Source organism: Hydractinia symbiolongicarpus, chromosome 11 (genome assembly GCF_029227915.1).
Source record: "Hydractinia symbiolongicarpus strain clone_291-10 chromosome 11, HSymV2.1, whole genome shotgun sequence".
In the NCBI taxonomy this organism is placed as follows: Eukaryota; Metazoa; Cnidaria; class Hydrozoa; order Anthoathecata; family Hydractiniidae; genus Hydractinia; species Hydractinia symbiolongicarpus.
Window position 1 is genome coordinate 17,258,596 of NC_079885.1, and position 22,619 is coordinate 17,281,214.

Below are 22,619 nucleotides of genomic sequence, written 5' to 3' on the forward strand. Positions count from 1 at the left end.
TGTTGTACTCCCTTAATTATATTTGTCGCACATCGAACTTAACAATTAGTTACAGTACACCCTTGTCTATTCTCGTTAATTATAATGACAAAACATGGAAGAGATCGGTTAATTGGAAGTGTAACTAAAGGATTAAAAAATTTAGAAAATTCTAATAGGCTTAATTCAATTGATGAACCCAAAGTTTAGAAGTTAAAATCACTATACGCTTCACATGACTTGTCATTATAATTTACACAGCTTTTTTTTATAAGAATATCAGGTTGGGATTTCAGGTAAAAACAACAGGCCTATTGTTTCGAACAACAGAGAAATAAGAATAATGGCCAGCCTGGTTAGAATTTTAGTATTCTCATAAAAAAGCATGTAATTTTTTGTGGCCGTACATGGCTCTAAATGGGCTGAAAACACTACATTTTATACGCTGGAATAGGTTGAAAAACCTAGCCAGAAATATTTTCTTAAGGTAAGAGCGAAATAAGGTTGTATAACAGCAAAAATTTAAGCGACGCGATCACATTAGTACTTCTTTATATAACCACAACAACAACAACAACAACAACAACAACCACAGCATCATACACAAAACCACTATTTATTATTTTCCTACATTACCGTTCACATCTTACATTATTTATAAGAACAAAAAAAATTACTTTTGTTCGATGAATCTTGTGAGAATAGCAGCATGAGAAATCAAAATACTTTTGTGCAGATGTTTTGTTTTTCTGAGAATAAAATACATACAAAAACAACGCTTTAATACAGGAACACACAAAATGTATATAAACATACACAGATAGATATCTATTAACGCTGTTGTTTGTATTGCTATCATGTTAAAAGTTCCTCTACGTCAGATATCCTGGTTAATCGGGAAATTATATCTAATTATAAAGTAGAACGATCACTAATTTGTAACTTGTATAACTGTATAAAAAATAAAAATATGTACGAACATAAAAAGTTGTGAATATCTTGACAATACAGACGACCGCATGTTACGCTTCCAAAATCTCCCTTCTGATGTCTGCACAACCAAAAATCACAGCCCCTTCAGTACTACACCAGAGTTTATACGTGAATGGAAAATAGTCAACTCAAACAACTACAAGAACTACAAGAACCTTTCGCGAGAAACTCTCGTGTTCCGATTTCGCTACTTTTGACCCAAGCTGCGAAAGTTAGACCCCGCTAAAAATTTTAAAAGGGCTTTATCACAAAATTATTCCCGCGAAATACGTTGACAAAACCTATTCGCGAAAGTTAATTTTGCCGAACTTTTGAAATATGATGAAATTGATGAATAACTGTACATTTTACGCAACATTTTACTTCTAGCGTCTGAAATGTAAACCGTTATTGTTATATTATGATTTTTATAAGCATACATATTAGCAGATGTAGTCAACACCACCGTCAATCGCGAAAGTTATTCCCCGTGAAAAAATTTAGAAAATGGTCATTCACAAAAGTTTTTCCCCTTATTTCGTAATTTTTCCGACTCGCAAAAGTTTTCCATTTAAGGTAAGTACGTTAAAAAACAGTTTTAAATCAAAAGCGTTTACAAATCATCGTATTTTAAATTGTTACACTATGAGATTATCCTGACGTCGCATAAAGCAGTGTTCTCTTCAGAAAGTCGTCACGGCGCTTATTCTGACAAGTAAGGCAAAAGTACACACGCCAGAATACGTTCTATTCATCTCGATTGTTTTCTTCACAAGATTCTTTCGTATATTGCTCCGCTTTGTCCTGGATCAAGCTGAGTAATTGTCTGACATCTGGAACCTGTGTGAAGAATAAACAACAATAACAATACTTTCTGTTCTTAATAAATACTTCTCTTCTTTCCTCCGAAATATTTTCTTTCGTTCGAAACACTTCTCTTTCATAAACTCAAAAAATTGCCACACCAAATTCTGTTCAGAAAATTTGATTGAGCTGGATTTTTTTTTTTACTTTTCGCGAAAAGTAAAAAACATACAAACCATGGGTACAAAATTGCAGACCAGCTTTTTTAATTTAGTTGTTAAGAGAAAGTTTAGGACCACATGCAAAGAAGTGTTAAGTGCAGAAGAGAAGTGTTAAAACACAGAAGAGTGTTATTTTTAAAAGAAACCAAGCAAAGAGATAGTAGTTTAAGTTTTATAACTTCAGTATCAAAACTTTTTTATGTAGTTTCTAAAAAATGAAGGGATAATTCATAAAATATTAAATATTGAATTTTCAGAAGTTAGTTCACAATTGTGCTTAACTAACAAGACAATGTACAGTAAAGTTAATTTTTTCTTTAAAAGGTGTAAAAAATCTCCCAAAAAAGTTTCTTGTTTCTAGTACACGGTTTCTTATAATAAAAAAACGTGGTATTCTGCAATGAAGGATATAGCCAAACTCACGACATAATTCTGTGCTAAATAAACACCAAATATTCCACCTGCCGTTAAGCCACTCTAAATAAAAAAGAAAAAGGTTGAACTGAAACAAACAAATCAATAAACAACTAGAAATCAACAAGTTAATTATTGCCAGCAAGGTCAACAAGATAACAAAAGTTTTTACGAGTCTTACCAGCAGTGAAGTTAGCTTTCCGACATTGCCACTCATTTTACCAATGTATTGTGTTAATTCGATGTTATATAAATCGCTTTTTTTTCTAAAAACAATGCAGGTTAGGCATATTAATACGTGATTGTTCAACTTATCGGTAGAGTTACCATGGTTACAGCTAGAAATGTGGTTATTCATACGAAGGCGGAAGTTGTTTGTTTTACCAATATAGGTCGTATTTATAGATTTTAGGAAGTAAATTACGTTGATAGATAAAACTTTGTTTTAATGAACTATTCTTGATTGTTTGACGTTCCAAATCGATTTACAAAACTATTTAAAAACAAATACAAAAGAACTCACGAGAAAACTTAAACTTATAGACTACTTTTACGAATGTGACCACAAAGAAGAGAGTCTGATCAGAAACAAAAGCAGATTTTCTCCAAAAAAATAATAAAGATTTAACACATATAATCTCTAAGTTAAGTGAATTTATATTGCATCATTTGTAATGCAATATAAACTAACCATCAAAGAAAGAAACGCTCTAGATGAATTAATTTCAAATCAATCTAAAGAGTCTTAAGTTTTATAATTGTTAATTCGAAGTTTTAAAATATTATGACAATTTCTATTTACGAATATAATTATCTTTTAAATCTTTTTTATTGTACACATTTCATGTTGCTATATTTACCGTAGGAGTTACGCTTTTAAAGCAACTGTAATAAGAGACATATCACAACTGATGAGCTTTCATAGCGAAAGACCTTCTGTATTTTTCTTATGTATTACTTTATTACATCCAAATTAATTTTTTCACATAGTAGGGTTTTTTCCTAGAATTAAACAGATATTGAAGAAGTACTCAAAATGTTTGATAAGAATAGTTGATAAAGATTGAAATTTTCAGAATTATTCTGTAAATAAACAACAGTTTGAAAATAAGATGTTATAGGACCAGTCGCAAATTAAGAAGGCTTTCACCAGGATAATAATGATAATAAATTAGTGGCACTTTCTTTAAGCAGAATTGAGTCGGAAATTGATACACATAAAAATATTAACTAATACTAAATTTTAAGTTAAAAAAAACAAATCAGAAAGTTTTTAAAAGTAAAAAAAAATCGTGAAACAAGTTACCACATCAAATATTATTCCAAATTAATTATAAAATAAAGTTGAAAAAGTAAGTTGTCCTAAATTATTTTAAATAAAAACGTCTTGCATCTTATCGACCTCGTTTTATCTTAATAGACTAGACATTACATCATTTTCAAGTGATTATTCAAACAGGAAGCAAAACACTACAAGTATTTGACGAAGAACTACAAAACTTTTGAGCCTATAATGACTACAGTACAAGCTTGAAAAAAATAATACAACTATAACCCTTTTGACAAAAATCAAAAATTGAGTAGGCCTCCAGAGAATTTTCTTGTAATATATGAGTAGTGAACATAAAATATGTGTAGTGAGCATTAAATAATGTGAAATGAGCATAAACGTGACCACTTGTCTGCGAGTTTCTTTGAAGCCCACTAAAGCAAAGTAGGACATTATCAATGCAAATAAATTTCCTTTACAATTTATCGTTGCAAAAACTGTTAATGGCCACTTGCTTGCAAGAAGAATGTATGTTAATCACAAAAAAATAAAAACTTTTTAAAGTAATTTGTTAGCAACATTATAAAAATGCACACCCTTTTAAGTAAATGAAACAAGATCAAATAATTATTTTTGTTATAGGGAACGTGTCCCTTAACTCTAAACTGTTCAGTAGAAACCATGAATAACCAGAAGTTTCCAATCAAAGTACTCGCAACAAAATCTTATTCAGCTGTTAGTTGCTTGCATAATAAACAATTAACATGTTTATATACTTAAAAATTAGTTTTTTATGATTTTTTTATTGACGGAGAGACAGCTTCTATTTTGAAAGATAGTAATAAATCTGACACAATTTCTTGCAAAAAACCACAAAAACACCAGACAGGTGCATAGTCAAGAGTTATTAGTCCATAAACATTAAATCTTTTATGAGAGTAATCCCATGGACAAGCAGAAAACCATGTCAGCATTAAACCAGCATTAAACTCCCAATAAAATGCCCATAAAATGTAAAAGAAGCCACGCACTATAAGATTGTGCTTTTCTTTTAAATAATTAAGATATATATATTCAACAACAAGACTTGACAAGCCATACAAAAAAAATGCATATATAGAGGAGTAACCCCTCAGTTTGGCATCAAATCCTTCAAAATAAATGTTGTGAAGACAAGTAAACACCACTTCATCAAAAAAACCATGAATGCCATAAAAATATAAACGATAATACCATGGTATTTGCATGTTTCTTCATATCACTATAAAAATATATAAAATAACTTTGACATTATTTATTTGACTTCTGGAAAAATCTATATCAATGTTAACTGCAAAAATAATACTGCTCAAAAATGAATATTTTTCTGTTAGAAATAGTAAATTTTACATTTTTTTTCTTATTATGTATGCGTACTAATACATAAGCTTCGCCTATTTCAGGTTAAAATACACAATCATTTTATATGATCCTTTTCTCAAAAAGCTGTTTTTAGAGTTATTTTTTATCACCTGTCTACAAGATCAACTTTTAAATGATTAGTTAAAGGGGAAGTTAACCCAAAAATAATCTTTTGGGTTAGAACACACACACACACATAGTTTGTTCTCCTTGTTTCAATGATGAAAGTATCGTCCTGATACCGTTCATTCACCTATATTGTGAATAAAACAGGCCTAATATTGTAAACGTTTTGAAAAAAACAATAGAAACTGATTGTTAATGAACCTGTTTTCAAAATAATTCTGATTCGCGTTACTTTGATGTTTTTTGTAACTCAGTTGAGCTTAAATCACATTAAATTCTTTTTTGCAATTTGTTATAGGTATTCCCATTAACTTTTTTCATGTTCATTTATGATTGTTAATTTTTTGCCTTGTTAATTTTCTGGAATAAGGTAGTTGATTTTTCATGTGTTGTGTATGTAGACATTTTTCTCTCTATATTGTTTTTTGCGTTTGTGGACATTTTTAATATCATCCAATCATCTTCCTTTCTCTTGTGTCATCATGTTTTGTTAAAAAGGCAATTCTAAGGCTAGTTTACGAAGAAAACACAACATTATGGAATTTTATTGACTAGTTAGATCAAATATCAGAAAATAATTTTTGTTTAAAAAGTAGACACAACATTGGGAAAACTTTGTGAAGCGAATTAACAAAGAGAATCTGTTGATGAGCACATTTTATGTTAATATAGGTTTGATTTGATTTAATTGACAGATAACAAAGAAAACAATAGATTTAAATGGTATGTCCACTGTGTACAAGTTTACTCAATGGTTAATCGCTGGCGTAATACCAGTATCAACACATGTAAAACAGCATTGTTTGGCGGAAAGTGGGAGATCCAGATGTGTGCGTGTATTAAATGGTGAGATAAAGTCGGCTTAGACGATAGCTCAAATAAACTGTCAACAAGGACAGCTTAAAAACACAAACTATCAACAAGGACAGCTTCAAAATTGTATGAGGAAAACTAAGGACTAAATATAAACCTTATGTAGCTACACGCAGCACACCCCCAAATTTCCTAAAACCGCATAAAGTGTATTATATAAACCTGAAATGATGATGAGGTGGATTGATCCCTGCCTCGAGTAAAAGCCTGAGTCATGCAGAGCCCTTGTGAGAGTTGTGTGACAGTCGTCCTATTCAAATGACAGTTGTCCTACCCAAGATCTTTATAATGCTGTCTGAAATACCAGCTGATGCAGCCACTGAAGTGCCACCAATACGAAACAAGTGGGTATTAATGTTCGGCAACCTGGGTAAGCAAGATTGAAGCAGCTGAACTATGTCCATCCGAGTTAAAAGGCAAACCAGGACCTGGATGGACAGTTAAGAAATGCAACATAACTGGCATCATACAAGCATAAGTGTTAGTGGCGCCAATCCTAACCTGACATCCTGTGCAAAAAGGATTTGACTTTGATAAATGCAAATTGTCTGTCATAATTGTACGACCTAAAGAGATCACAATGTCATGGACCATCAAGTCATTGGACGCGTCAAAGTAGCAGCTAGATGAACATGTATACCCAGAGCAGCGTAGTAAACCAGTTGCCCCAGGTCAACATGCATCTGTTTTGCCTCGATTAATAATACAAGTCAATAAATACATGACACATGGGTCAGTCCAATTTTCGCCATAAAGAACTGAGGTTGTTGAAGATTAAAGCTCCTCAGATTTGAAATTCTTGCTCAGCAAATATCCTGGACAGCAACACTATGGCACCTAAAAATAAACAACCTCTTCAAAAAGGCACTAAAGCACCAGCAACCGACACACCCAGTGAACAACCATGCTGCTCATCCACACCCCAGTCTGGTAAGCAGTTTTTTGACACTCCTGTGTTTGAAACAGAGCCTCACATACGCACAGCTGAACAGTGGTCCTCTATGGGCAAGGAAGCGCTCCTTCTACTGGCCAACTCCTTGAACATCCACACAAGAGGGAAATCTCTTCTGAATATTGTTGAGCTTTTGATGGCTCATTTTACCAGTGCAACACGTATTGGAGATAGCGACCTTCCCAGCAACACGTGGTCACTGGATTATCCTCTGACGATGCCGACATCAGCAATGCCTCTGGTGAGGAAATTCCTTTGCACAAAACCATACCGCTTCGTCTAAAGTTCACAAAGCGTCGAATAAACGAGTCCTGTTCAAACGAAAAAATACAACTTTTGACAATTTAAAAAAGGACCTATTTGATTTTGTTCGCACGGAAATTCGTAGCCAAGTAGAGGCTAACCAATTAAATCATTTGAATTTAACTGTACCAACCACGTCTTTGGGGCACCATTACACTGCGCCATCTTTGTTTTCCTCGCGCTAGTGTGTTCGGCCCGCCGGCTCTTTGGACCCAATTCTTGATTATGAGGGGGGATCCGGGTCAAAATTCCGTGCATTCGGTCGTCCGTTTTAGGCGTTCGTTTTAGGCATTCGTGTGAACTGTCGTCCGTTTAAAGCATTCGTTTTAGGCGTCCGTTTTAGCGGTTGGTTTTAGGCGTTGGTTTCAGGCGTTCGTGGAATCGTTTGATTGTTTTGATGATCGCGAGATTGAGCTCTCAGTTTTTAAGTATTTTGCAGAACCAGTCCTTGATTTATTACTTAAATTTTGATCTCCATCGTTGATGTTAGTTAAACATAAAAAATGGCGGATATCACGTCCATGCTGAGCGATGTAGTAAAAACACTAGAGAATATAGCTAAAAGAAAAAGCCAGAGAAAAAACGAATCAAACGACGAGGAAGACAAGCAAAGAAATAGGGAAAGATCAGATAAGATAGCAAAGCCCAGAACGACTCAATCTGAATTAAGGTATAGTTTGAGCTAGCTAGCTAACAGAAGTTCACAAAATGTCAATTCAACAATATCATAGATGGAAAGACAATAATACCACATAAAGTTTCTGGATTTTTTTTCTATATATAGTTCTGTCCATGCATCTTCATTTCCAATATTATATACAACAAACAACGTTTTTGAGTGTATTTTTCACTACTTTATTATAGCACCTTGTTCCCTCAATAAGAAGCAAAATACCAGATTCGTTGAAAAGAAGAAAGAATGAAGGTGGTGCCTGTGCTGGAAAAAATTCTTTTGTAACTGACACTTGGACACGGGATTTCTGCTGTCTTCCATACACGTTTTCTGCTGAAACACCCTCTGTTGATCTTCTTGGATTGTTAACCGAGGCAGGAGCCATAGATTAGTGGTTATAGCTCTCGTACTCTGTGCGGGAGACCGGGGTTCGATTCCTCTTGACGGCGATTCAACATGGGCGAGTGAGTGTTACCATAGCCCCGGGTTAACCCAAGCCATGTGAGGGAAATTGGGAAGATGGCACACTGTGTGTGCTGTTGGATGTTGCCAGGAGTTGTCTAGTAGAGCGCGGGCCCTAATTGGGTCTGCGTCGCTCAAAATGAGCATTAAGTACTCTAGGACTCTCCATCTAAGCCATGGCCCCTCCTGGAAATAATAGACAGGGTATATCCCTCGATATTTGTGAGGCTAGCCATGTAAAATATGCACATCTATCTATCTAGGATTAGGGAGGAAAAGGATAAAGTTTAACCAAAAGGATAATCATCACACCTGAAGCATATCCTCGGCTGAAAGTTGTAGGTGGGTTCACTTTGTATAAAGCTGTAGATGGTGGTTCAAGGAGACCACTAAAAAAAATTGATATTGATTGGTACGATGTTAAGATGCTAAAAAAAAGAAAGAAATACATAAAGCCTCTGCAAGAGAATTTAGATCTGACTCACTTAAAAGAAAATGAGGTGTTATGTTTCAGGGTCGATTAAAAGTCGAGATATGAATGGATCAAATCGTTACATAAATGAATACAAATTGAAGGGATGCTGCCATCTTGGATCTCAGAATCGGAAGAGGAGACTTGCGCTGACTCAGCAAAACAAATAAGTAAAGATGGCAGCTGCACTGCGGGATACAACAACCCTCCCCAAATGGGATTCTGCCCAGAAACAAAGAGCAAGACAAAGAGGCTGTCGCAGAAAAACAAATGTAAATATATCGTAAATATAACCATGTAAATATAACCGTGTATATATGTCGTGAAAATAAAAATAAATTTCAATCTCCAACTTTGAAGTCGTTCATGTATCCAGGAAGTCTAATAGCTCTACCCGATCTAGTAAAATATGCTGGATCATGTTCATGATCTGAGTCTTCTTGATATGCAATAGTTTCAAAAGATTCGTCTAAGTTGATTTCTTCATCTGCAAGTAATGTGAAGTATTGCGGCTGGTTGTCGCTTATAGTGTCGGTGTCTTCGGCTATATTGGATGATTGAGATAATGGAAGTCGTAACGATACGGCTTGATGTGACTCTTGTGTCGAATTGTCGTTCTATTCTTCTGGTCGATCAGGGTGACGGTGTTTCTGTGATTTCTCTCGACACGGTATGGTGTTTCTTCATAAAAGCTGTCCAGTTTTGACTTGAATTTATTGCGTTTGACTAAAACCATTTCATTTTCTTCGAAGTCTCGATGTTGTGCATTTCTTGCGGCATCGGTATACATCTTGGCTTTTCTTTTCTTTTCCATTTCTTGTGAAGTGTTCTCTATAGCTGAAGTTGGTTCAAATGATGGTATACCGTTGTTTGGTTTGTGTTTGAGGAGCATATCAGCTGGTGAAACGCCGGTGATAGAGTGCGGTGTGGTTCTGTACATGAGAAGAAAGTGGTCAAGTTCTTTCTTCCAGTCTTTCTGTTCAGTGATTGCACATTTTATGACTTTACTTAGCGTCCTATTGAATCTCTCTACTTCACCGTTCCCTTGTGGATTATAGGGAGATGAACGTTCATGGTGAATGTTCCGCTCTTTAAAATATTGCTCGATTTCTGCTGATGTAAATTGAGGACCGTTGTCGGAGCGAATTTTGCGAGGATATCCAAACATAGAAAAGGTTTTCTCGAGACAATTGATAACATGTTGTGTTGTCGTTGATCGGATGGTAATGGCTACAGGATATCGAGTTTTATAGTCTATGATGACAAGGATTGACTCGTTGTTCGTCGGCGGAAGCGGTCCTTTAAGGTCAATTGCTAGATGTTCCCAGTTGTTTGTTGGTGGTGATGGTATTTCCATAGGCTGATGTTTTCTGCTGCTGGGAGTGTTCACTTGACATGCATGGCATGAATTGATGAGGTCTTCAATTTCTTTGTTGATTGTTGGCCACCAGACTTTTTCGCGTAGTAGACTCTTCGTTTTGACGATGCCTTGATGTTGAGAATGCGCAATGTCAAGGACTTTTCTGCGTAGTGATTTAGGTATCTTTTGGGTCGTAGAATGCTAATGTTGGTGCTTTTGTGAGTGCTAGCAGAAGCTGTTGGTACGCGTTTTCTTGATCATCACTCCATACGAAAGGTGTGTCGTTCTTTGTTAGATCTCTGATTGGAGCCGTGATTGATGAGTAATTTGGAATGAAGCGGTTGCAAAAGTTGACCATTCCAAGAAGCGATTTTACTTCGGTGACGTTGCTCGGTGTTTTCATCTGCTGGATGGCTGAAATTTTAGCAGGATCAGGTGAGATGCCTTTATCTGACAAGACATGACCGTTGAATGTGAGGGTAGTAACAGCGAATCGGCATTTGCTTCGGTTGACTTTGAGGCCATTTTCGTCTAGTGGCTGGAACACACGTTCAAGGTTCTTGTCGTGGTTCTCGATGGAGGTACCCCAAATCAAGATGTCGTCACTGATGTTTTTCGCACAGGGGCAACCACTGATCGCAACTTCAATTTGTTTTTGAAAACTTTCAAAAGCACTGTTGATTCCATATATCAATCGTTTATATTGATGTAAGCCTTTATGTGTCGCAAAGGCGGTGATGTGACGGCTTTTCTTCGATCTTTGAGAAGTACATGGCACCATGGAGTTCGGTTAAAATGTCCTCTAACTTTGGTATTACATGACGTTCACGTATGATTGCTTTGTTTGCCTGTCTCATATCCAGACAAAGTCTAATTTTTCCAGAGGGTTTGGCCACATGTACGATTGGATTGAGCCATGTGGTTGGGCCGTCAACTTTTTCGATGATGTCTGCAGTTAGGAGTCGGTCAATTTCACAAGCTACCTTTTCTTTCGTGTGGAAAAGGTACCCTTCGAATCGGTTGTTGAACTGGTATAACATCCGGGTTGATGTGTAGTTTTAACTTGAAATCTTTCAGTAAACCGGTTCCTTCGAAGACAGATTGATGGTGGTGTAGGATCTGCTTGGTGGATAAAGGTGTTGTGTCTGGATTTATCTCCATGGCTGCGACTTGTTGTTGTGGTCCAACGCGAAGGATGTCAAGAGCTTCAGCGGTGTCTTTACCTAACAAGGAACCCTTGTTACCAGGAACGATGTAAAATTTTGCGATATTGGTTTGATTGTTTGAACCAATAGAGGCGGTAATAACTCCTTTCAGGAAGATTGGTTTTTCAGCTTTGTATGGGTAGATTTTAACTTTGGATTCGTGCACAACTGGTCGCGGTGTTATGAGGTTGAAGCTGGCTTCATCTAGGATGTTGATGGTGGAACCTGAGTCGATGATGACTTCGACGGTGCATCCATTGATGGTGACAGGAAATGTTGGTGATTTTTGTCCAAGTTGAAAGAAGTAAACATCGTCCTCATCTTCTGAGCTGTCAATTTCTGTGGCACGGGCATGTTGACGATTGTGTGTGGTATCTTTTTTCATCGAACTTTTGGTTTTTTGGAAGCAGACGGTTGCGAAATGTCCGATTTTCCCACGATGATTACAGGTAGCGTTTCTGCTGCGGCGGCATTCTTGAGCTCGGTGACCACTAGCTCCACATCGTGTACATGCGGTGTTGCTGTTTCGTCGATTGTTGTTGTTGCTATGCCCATTGTTGTTTTGGCGGTTGTTGCTGTTTTGGCGATAGTTGTTATTCTGTCTGTTGTTATTGTTACGATGTCTCCTGTTGTTTTGACGCCCATGATCGATGTTGTTTGTTGATTCAGCCGTGGAAGATGATCCAGAAGCATTGTTGTTACTCTCTTCTATGGTCTTGTTGAAGTGACTGGCATCTTCCATTGCTTTGGATAATTGCTGTAGTCTCTCTAAGGTTAGGTTCGGTTCTGTTAGGAGGCGTTTTCGTAGTTTTGACGAATGGCATGTGGCAATTACTTGATCACGGATGTTGTTGTCGACTTCATGCTCATATTCACAATACATTGCCAGTTGTCTTAGGCGCGTGACGTATTGTTCTATCGATTCTGTTTCGAGTTGCAGTGATCGAATTTAAGTATAAGTTACCTTCTTCTTCTTGTTCTACGTCCAGAGTTTCGTATATGTCCTGGGTTTCTTGACCCACAAGGTGTAGCAAGAGTGCATTTTTTCTGCTGTCATTGTTGATGCCTGATGCGATAAGGAAGTATTCAAACGCTTTCTTCCATTTTTTCCATCTTTGACTGACTGTGTTTTGATCGCCGTTTGGATTGAAAGCCGGTACTGCAGGGATTTGAAGAGCCATTTTGTCTTCGATTTTTCCTGTGATTCGGTGGCTTTGTCGATAAAATATAACTGGATATAGTGAATTCAGTGATTCCTCTACCTCGTCGCCATTTGTTATGTTTCAGGGTCGATTAAAAGTCGAGATATGAATGGATCAAATCGTTACATAAATGAATACAAATTGAAGGGATGCTGCCATCTTGGATCTTAGAATCGGAAGAGGAGACTTGCGCTGACTCAGCAAAACAAATAAGTAAAGATGGCAGCTGCACTGCGGGATATAACATAAGGTATATATAATAATGATTTAACATTGTTTCAATAATATATATATATATATACAGTATATACAGAATTACATACTTTTTATGTGATAATTGTTTGTGTTTCTAATATCTTGTTTGCATAAATTCAGGTAGTTTGTCAGGAAAACATAATGAATAGATCTGGACCTGAAATAAAATGTTCCGGTTGCTCCCATCTATTTCCAATAAAATCACTTGAGGCACATAAAGCATTTTGCACGTATGTATTTTTTCGATATTATTATCAATGTTCAATATGTATTAAATTATATATATATATATAATAATAATCTTTTTCTTTAGTCCTACTGTAGTGAGCCAAGTACTTTCGAGTTGCTCTGATGACGAGGATGAGGAACAGCAGAAAAAGAAAAAGAAACAATCAAAGATAAATTTTGATAAATTCTTGGAGCAGGAGCCAGTGGAAAGACTTAACGAGATGTTTCCAGAAAAAGATTATGAATCATTGTCCAAGACACTGGAAGAAAATTCTTTTGATATAACAGACACTATTGATGAGCTGCTATTAATAAAATCATGCTTTTCAAACAATGCATCACATGAAGTTTCGAAAGTATGCAATAGGTCACATGAAGTTTCAAAAATTTTTGACATAAAAGATGCTTTGGAGGTTTTATCTTCACAGTTATATGAAACATCAAAATCCCTCGATGTCAAGCCTGATTCAATATTTAACGACATCATGTCGTATTACAAGGACAGCAATTTCAATCCAAAGTAATGTTTAAAAATAAGATACATAGACCAACCTGCGGCAGACACAGGTGGGGTTATGCGTCAGTGCTATACTGATGCATTTGAGTTTTTCCTGAATAATTGGTTTTGTGGAATATCTGATACCAAGATACCCATATATAGGTCGGATATATATGTCACCAAAATTTTTGTTATCCTGGGATCAATTATCTCACATTCCATTTGTCAGGGTGGTCCTGGATTTCCTGTATTTCCCAAGTCGGTGTACAGGTATCTTATTAGTGGTAGCACCAGTGATGCCATACAATTTTTAGATGTGAATGACATGGGAGATATGCAAAAATGGAACTATGTAAATCAAGTGAGTGGAATTGCATTCTTCTTTTCCTTACCATAGCTTTACCTTCTGTACTTTTGAAAAATATTTAATGTATGTAAAATTATTTTGAAATCAAGTTTAGTGACACAGTGACATTCTTTTCTGTGGTGAATTAACTCATTGGTACAGGTCTAAAACAAGAAATCGCAAAAATTTCTCCCAATGAAGTATCTGTGAAAAAACCTTTTAGACTCCTAGAAAATCACTTCACTTGAACTATCATGGTTTTTATCTTAGATAAGGACCTGTTATGGTGGAGATTTAAAGAAATTTGCAGAAGATCAGGAATTTCAGAATGTTTTATGCGACTGTGGAGAAGTTTCACAATTAACTGTAAGTACAATTTAAGTTTTATTTGTGTAGAAGCTTTTCCTGTTTTTATTTTCTTTTTTTTCGTGTAATGATGAACATGCCTGTGGAAAGAAACTTAGTGAGTTCATTAACTTGAAATGAACAAAATTAAATTCCCGGAAATATCGATACCCAATTTCTGAATTGAATTCCTGCAACAATGATTTTTTCATTTTTTTAGGATGAAACAAAGAAAGTATTATCCAAAACATAATAACTGACGATGTATTTGGAAAACGATTGGTTTTATATAATTAACTGAGAGAAGGGTTAAAAACATTAGGCTTGTTAGAGATGGTGGAACACCATCCAAATGTTTTTACCAAGTTTTTTGTTTTTAATGAAAAAGATACTCTGAACTTGGAGTCTTTTGAAATATGTAGCCAAAGTGAAATATTAATATCACATTTCAAGCGATTTGTATCTGGCGCATCAACAGAGATATTGGATTCGATGTGTGTGTTTGCGACTGGTGCAAAGACGCCGCCATTACTAAAGAAAATAAAAATCTACTTTGACGAAATTTCAGGGAAATTTTACGCATCAACTTGCGAACAAACGATTACAATTCCATTGAAGTACGAAAATTTCGATTATCATGACTTTAACTTAACATTTCAAGCTGTCCTTCCGAAAAGTGGAAAAGCGTTCAACACAATATAATGTCCGCTCTATTTTGTTTTAAACAGTGACATACTTATGTACTTGTTTTGTTTTTAAGTTTCTTTTGTTACCCAACGGAAAGCGATTAATTCGAATTTCAGTGAGGTTTTTCACTTCTGTTTCTTAGATTGTCACACTACAAAGTCGTTTTTTGTAAAGCCCGTGAATGCGGTAAATTCTGTTCGTTTTTTATATGCATATGCTGACGATATATTCTATATTACGCAAGAAGTTAGTGTTTCAACTTATTGATATTTTTTATTGTAAAATATTTCAACAAATGAGAGAGAAGTTTTGTAAGATAATTTTTATTTTTATCTAACTAATGTAACAGACACATATGGAGTATATGAGCTAATCCTGCGTGAGATAATATATAACTTGGTTTAAACAATTGTTTGTTTCGCATGTTCCCTGAGAGCCAAGTATATATCTGCTCCGAAATTTTCACTTTGTGCTTTTGGGTTAAATAATGCTGTGACAACTCTGTACTCTTCTGTCGTGAAAGGGTTGTTAATTTTCGGAACTTCTACGGTAACAGCGTCGTTGTCGCGTGAGCTCGGACCACACCAGTCGATCCCGTATAATTGCACCTCCTTTTCATTGCCTGGCTCCCATATTTCACGATCTATGTCCGCCCCCGTCTGTGCTATATTATGAAGCCCAAATATCCATAATTGATTGGGGGTCATGTTTCTCTCCGAGCTTAAAGGATGATTATTCCACCCATCAATAAACATTTGAAGATGCTGATTAATTCTAGGGAGAAATACGTAATGTAAACAAAAGAGAACGATTTGGTTATTGATATCCAAGTGACCAGATTGTTCGATTGAGAAAAACTACTTGAAAAATTTGCGTAACTGCGGAGTAAACATCGACCCACAGTCTTTCTATTCTTTGATTGTGCACGCTCTTCGATGCTATGAAGCTTCCTCTTTCCAATCCTCTATTTTCCAACATGTATTCAGCAGCTTGGATATTTTCGCCGCCGTGGTCGCCTCGCACTCGGGATGGTAAGCCGTGTATAAGAACAGCACTGATGAAAAATTGATATACTGTACTGGCTCTGTTATTATCCGCACAGTGCAGGTAGATAATCTTTCTCGAATAACCGTCAATACATCCATGGATGACTAATTTGTACCTATTAAGTGTGAATATAAAAAGTTGAATACGTAATAGACGCACAAAAAACGACGAAACAAGATCAAGAAATACGTACGCAATTAGTTTATGGTTTCCATCCATGTGCCATAACGACCAAGGGCCAGCTACTTTATATGTCCTGCGAGCGACTGGATTGAATTGAAGACTTCGCAGAAGAATACCCTCTGGATCCACTCGCCTCATTGATTCCCTAACTCTATCTTCTTGCACTTTTACACCAGTAGCCACCAAAAAACCCTTCATTCTTTTGTATCCTGTATTAGGGAAATCTTTCAGTATCATGATTATTTTTAAATCGAGTTCGTCATCATTTAAGTTAGAGAAAAGACTGTTTCTTCGCAAATTATACTCTTTTAAACGTCTTTTGACAGTACTCTCACTAATTCTCAACATTAAGGCTATCTGAGGATTTGTGAATCCATGACTTAAATAATATTCGAATACGTCTTCTGGTATTTTGAACTTTGGTGCACCTCTACCACCACAGTGTTCTCTACTTACAAAAGGTAAACAACGCTCAGCATTGTGATCATCATCGCTCGAAAACAACCGAGAAATATCTTCGAGTTTATTTATCAACCTATCATACCATATTTTCGCCCATATACTGCTTCTAAGTAAATTGCCAGTCTGTGAAGTCTCTCGAATCTAGTAGAAACTGCATCGTAGTCATTGGCAGACAAATTAACATTAGAAGTTTCATGAATGATTTTAATGATCGTCTTTTTTAATTTATCAAGAATCAGGATCAATCCCTCTTTGTTTTGCTGAAACAATAGAGATTACAATTATTATTCACATTATTGTTTTTCAAAACAACTTCTCAGTAAATAAATGTAACATACCAACGAAGTAAGTGCAGCCGCCATGTTGTTTAACCCTGTTAGATAGTCAGAGTTAAATTTTATATATATTTTCAAGACCAGTTCTGTATTTTAACCGATAGTTTTTTCCATTGGCAACGCCTGAAAAACCAACCGCCAAAACGGACGCCTAAAACAGAAGACTAAAACGAATGCCTAAAACGGACGACCGAATGCACGGAATTTTGACCAGGATCCCCCCTCATACTTGATCAAGGTGGCGCGGATGCTGTTGCGGTACCTCAGCCTACAGATGAAGCTGTGCGCATTGAGGCCCCTTTGTTGTCTTCTCACATCCCCCAGGCCCAATGTTCTGTACCTTCTCTGCCCGCCGTACCTAAGTAGGTCCGCACTGCCTAGGAATTCCTTTAGCCCCGGAAAAAATTGTTGGTCCATCCCGCGTCCTGACCTATTTAGGCATTGAAATTGATACCACTGAATTCGTTATACGTTTACCTCAGGACAAATTTGATGCTATTTTGTCCTTGTTAAGAGTGTGGAAAGGAAAGAAAAAATGCACAAAAAAGGAGCTACTATCACTCATAGGACTGTTGTCTTTTGCATGCAAAGTTGTCAAATGTGGTCGCATTTTTCTGCGCCAATTAATTGACCTTTTTACTACTGTAAGTAGCCTTTACCATCACATTTCCGTTACATCGGAATCCCGAAAGGACATTGAGTGGTGGCTGAATTTTTTACCCAGTTGGAACGGGATGGCAGTCATCCAAACATCATTCCTCACATCAGAAAGTTTAAACATGTTTACAGATGCTTCCATGAGTGGTTTAGGCGATTTTTACAATGGGAAATGGTTTTCCATCCCTTTTTACAACACCAAATATCACAGCATTACCTTTCTTGAGTTGCTTGCGGTTGTTATAGCGGTACATTTGTGGGGTGAGAAGTGGTCTGATACCCTGGTTATCATTTCTACAGACAACGAGGCCATTGTCCGCATATGGAGTACTGGTTCGTGCAAATGTGAGCACATCAGGAAACTTGTTCGCTTGTTGTTTTATTTTACGGCAAATCACAACATAAATTTGCTGATGCGCCACATTTGTGGCACTTCTAATATTTATGCAGATTTACTTTCGCGTTTACAGGTCGCAAAGTTCAAAGAGCAGTGCCCATACGCCGAAGAGCTTCCTACTCCTATCCCCTCGTCAATCTCCGAATGCTTAGTGTGACAATGAATTACCTCTTCGATGCTGCTTTATCGCCCAACACCAGACTTACCTACCGTTCTGTACTCTCATCCTACAGAATGTTTTGCCACTTTCCGCTCAATGAATCCCACCTTCAGCTCTATGTCAGTTTTATGTCAACGCGGGTCAAATATGCTACTATTAAGGTGTACTTGTGTGGGATACAGTACCAAAGTCTAATCTGTGGATTTTCCGAAAAGATATCTGACATGGGAAAATTGTACTACGTAATGAGGGGTATTCGGCGAACTGAGAATGTTGTAAGCCGCCAGAAACTGCCAATCACGCCCTCCCACCTACACAAAATGCCCGATCTCAATACGCATAGCTTCAGGATTGGTGGGGCCTCTACCGCAGCATCTTGCGGTATTCCAGACTCTGCCATTAAGATCTTAGGCAGGTGGTCCAGCGACTGTTATCGTCGATATATCCATCTTCCCAATAAAGTGTTAACACAGTGGTGTTCTAAAATGGCCAACCTCAATGACGTGCCTAAGTTGTGGGACATTCGATCCATTTAAATTTACAGAGTGATCTTTGTTATTTATTGTATTATAATTACTAGACTAGGTCCTGTGGTTACATACACAATTCGTGTCGTAATGTGGATTTTATATATGTCAAGTATTATGACTTTGTGTTTATTTGGCCATAGACTGTTGTTGGCTTTTTTTAGCTATTGTACAGTTTTACGTGTATCTAGGCTCCTTTGTATGTATGTATGTTGTTGACGCATATAAGCCGGTACTCTTAATGACTGACTTTTTCCTCCAATACCCACACTAATTTTTGGGAAATTTGGGGATGTCGGGCTTCCTACGTCAGCCATATAACATTTGGACAGATGCGTGTGTGAGGCTTGTGTATCTTATTATTACTTGATATTATTATCCCTTATTATCATTACGGTGAGGCACACCCTTTTATGAATCCTGATATTATTATTATGTGGTAACACACGCTGGGCCAATACTGGACCAGCTTGTGCATTCCACCTTTAGCTCATGATTATTGATAACACATGTTTATTGGGTGCAGAAGACACCATATGTGATTATCGGTTTATAGTGAAGTGCAGTGTACCTTCATGATTGAAGTAGAAGAGAAACAATATCCTTCATGCATGAGAATAAATTATTAAATAAGTATATAATTAATAAACTAAATAATTAATCATTAATTACAAGTGATAAGTAAATGTATAATTAGTTGTGAAATGTACCTCGTGAATAGAGGATATGAGTATGTAATTCATGCATGAAAAGATCTGGGTCATGCCTTGGAAACCGTTCACAATATTATGATCCATGAGGACATAAACTTGTGAGGGGCAACCAAAACGTGCATACTCTTAGGAAATTACCTTCTTTGCCTTGGGCAAGCATTTTGGTGTGATTACCTTGTTATGATTACTAGCAGCATGCGTTATCTGTCCTGCCTTACTTAATTATTTTCTTACCCGGCATCCCGATCCATTCCCCAAATTTACAAATTGCGTTCCATGCGTATGATGTTGTATACCAAAATGTGCCATAATACAATATTCTCGATTAATAAGTGTGTTTTTACTGAGTAACCAAGACAATTAATTTTTTGTTTTTTTTTTCATGCAAGGCGCAGCGAAAGCGGTTGTGTGATGACACGGGTCAAAGACTGATTCTAGTAAAAGTCTGTATATATAGTAGTGTTTTAGAATGTAGAAAAATGTTAGGAATACAGAGTAGTTAAAATGAGTGATTACAATGATATTTGGTTTCAGGCTTTAATTGATTTTAAATCGTTGTAAGAAGATGTTGTTTGTAAGATTTCTTAAAGGTTTCAAGAAAATTTGCTTATTTTATTGTACTTGGAATGCCACGATTCCAATTGATTACTCCTTTATGTTATAAAGCTTTTGGCTACCTCTGTGTTTCTACTACTGTTTTGTCTTCAGCCACTACTGGTGGTACTCATAGTGTAAACTTTTTGCTCCGACTACCAACTTTGGCGTCGTAGATTAGTGGTTATAGCTCTCGCACTGTGTACGGGAGACCGGGGTTCGATTCCTCTTGACGGCGATTCAACGTGGGCGAATGAATGTTACCATAGCCCCGGGTTAACCAACATGTGAGGGAAATTGGGGAGATGGCACATTGTGTGGGCCGTTGGATGTTGCCGGGAGTTGTCTATTAGAGCGCGGGCCTACTAAATGGGTCTGCGTAGCTCAAAATGAGCATTAAATACGTTAGGACTCTCCATCTAAGCCATGGCCCCTTCTGGAAATAATAGAAAGGGGTATATCCCTCGATATTTGTGAGGCTAGCCATGTAAAATATGCACATCCATCTCTCTCAGCCATTTTATTCTGATAAAACGCGGCCATTGTAGTAATTTATTCGCAAAAAGTTACCATATTTAAAATAATTTTTGTATAATTTATGCTTGTTGCGTAGTAACATAATACCATAGTCATAAGAAAAAAAGAAGTCTGGTGACAAACAATGGCCTATTGTTTTATGTTTTTGCAAGCAAATGAAGCTTGCACCCAGATCTCTGATCCTGCACAGAAGTTTAAAATGGCGTATAATTGCCTGTATGTTTTGGTTTGATTTCATAACAGTTTGATGTTTATTCTAATATGCCTGGGGAAAATTGCGCAATATTTGGTTGTTCCACCTTTTATGAAGTTATTTTGGGAGGAGCAACAAAAGTATGTGCAATCTTCTAGTCCACATAGTGTCAGATAACATCCTATGATCATCAAATACTGTCTGAATCTAGCTGCAAAATTTTCCTCTGTATATTCCGACTTGCAATTTGATAAAAACACTGGTTCTGGAATATTAGTCCTTTCCAGAGGATTTAACTATCAAATTATTGAAGAAGAAAACAGCATTATTTTCAGCACCTGAGAGATTTGTCACCATACTATTTGACGAGATGAAGATACAGGAAGATTCGGTGTGGGATAAGTACACAGGTGCACTAATTTGTTTTGTGGACCTAGGTGATATTAATACAAACTTTGGAACACTCAAAAATTTAAAAGAATTAGCATCCCACGTCCTCGTTTTTCTTGTTAAAAGCATCGTAAACCCATTGTCATTCAGTTTTGCGACATTTGCTACCACCAGTATAACCTGATTTCAGCTCATGCCTATTTTTTGGAAAGCAGTTTCTTATTTAGAGCAAATAAATTTAAAAGTTATTGCTGCTACAGGTGATGGTGCTTCTCCAAACCGTCGTTTTTTTAGAACGCACAAGTTATTATGCGCAGAGAGTCAGAAAAAAAAGTAGTGTATCGTTCCATCAACCTATATGCTACAGATAAACATTTTATATATTTTTTTGCTGATGTACCCCATCTCATTAAAACAGCTCACAATTGTCTGTCCAACTCTGGTTCTGGCAGAGCAACACAGTACATGTGGAACAGTGGGTTTTTTGTACTTTGGAGTCACATATCTCAGTTATATCATGAAAATCTTGAAAGTGGCTTAAAGCTAGTGCACAAGTTAACAAATGATCACATAAATTTGACACCTTATTCTAAAATGAGAGTCCGTTTGGCTGCACAAGTACTAAGTGAAACAGTTGGAAATGTAATTAATGAGTTTGGTCCACCTGAAGCAGCTGACACTGCACAATTTTGCATCATGATGGATGAGTTTTTTGACTGCCTTAATGTTAAAATGTTAAAATTGAAGAGAAAACTATTTTTAAGACCATGTGAAGAAAAGAACGCAATGATCATCCTTATACTGATAAAACCATCAAAAGCCAATTTTCTGTACGACCAATTGCTGGAAATGTTTGTGCCTCTGGTAGTAGCAAATTTAACCTTATTGATGATAGTCCATTGCCAAAAAGAAAGAAAAACTCTCAACAGATGCTACATCTCGGACATGAATTAAAACTGTCAAACCGGCTATTTTTATAGCCACAATTTAAAAAAAAACATTACACTGGCTATCAATATTTTTGGTTACATTCTTTAGTCCCCTTTATACTGGCGACTGGTGGGTTATAGCAGAAAAATTTTTTTCGTTGGTACACATGGTATTTACTTCACCTGGAACTTTTTTCAACTCTACAAATTGAAAAATATTTGGAAAAAAACTTGCAATCATTGATTTATAAGTCACTGAGAATTTTTGGTGTTATCGACAAAACCTGTGGATTTGGCACTCTAAGACAGGTTAGGCAAGAATTTGCCATTGATTTCTTAACAATAATAAAGTTTAAATAAACAACGTAAAGAAATATATCAGGCACATAGAATAAAACATATAAGTTAAAGCCAAAACATGTTTTTTGAAAATTTGTGGCTATAAA

General features: G+C 36.4%; 4 protein-coding genes across 4 annotated transcripts; 2 read left to right on the plus strand and 2 right to left on the minus strand.

The window, feature by feature from the left end:
• Positions 1-415: 415 nt before the first annotated feature.
• Positions 416-10,285, minus strand: LOC130613882 (uncharacterized protein K02A2.6-like). Its single transcript, XM_057435236.1, has 5 exons — positions 8,936-10,285; positions 8,763-8,839; positions 2,572-2,656; positions 2,400-2,453; positions 416-1,791 (listed from the first exon to the last, which is right to left on the minus strand). The coding sequence occupies exon 1, from the start codon at positions 10,277-10,279 to the stop codon at positions 9,467-9,469; it is 813 nt and encodes a 270-aa protein (XP_057291219.1). The 5' UTR covers positions 10,280-10,285; the 3' UTR covers positions 416-1,791; positions 2,400-2,453; positions 2,572-2,656; positions 8,763-8,839; positions 8,936-9,466.
• LOC130613474 (transmembrane protein 229B-like) lies at positions 4,452-4,907 on the minus strand. The gene has a single exon (XM_057434813.1). It carries the CDS (start codon positions 4,905-4,907, stop codon positions 4,452-4,454), a length of 456 nt encoding a protein of 151 aa, XP_057290796.1.
• LOC130613883 (uncharacterized) lies at positions 7,570-14,201 on the plus strand. Its single transcript, XM_057435237.1, has 3 exons — positions 7,570-8,950; positions 13,065-13,174; positions 13,258-14,201. Exons 1-3 carry the CDS (start codon positions 8,876-8,878, stop codon positions 13,694-13,696), a joined length of 624 nt encoding a protein of 207 aa, XP_057291220.1. The 5' UTR covers positions 7,570-8,875; the 3' UTR covers positions 13,697-14,201.
• A 3,149-nt stretch (positions 14,202-17,350) lies between these two features.
• LOC130613475 (uncharacterized) lies at positions 17,351-18,287 on the plus strand. The gene is made up of 2 exons (XM_057434814.1): positions 17,351-17,438; positions 17,515-18,287. The coding sequence occupies exons 1-2, from the start codon at positions 17,351-17,353 to the stop codon at positions 18,285-18,287; spliced, it is 861 nt and encodes a 286-aa protein (XP_057290797.1).
• The last annotated feature ends 4,332 nt before the right edge of the window (positions 18,288-22,619 follow it).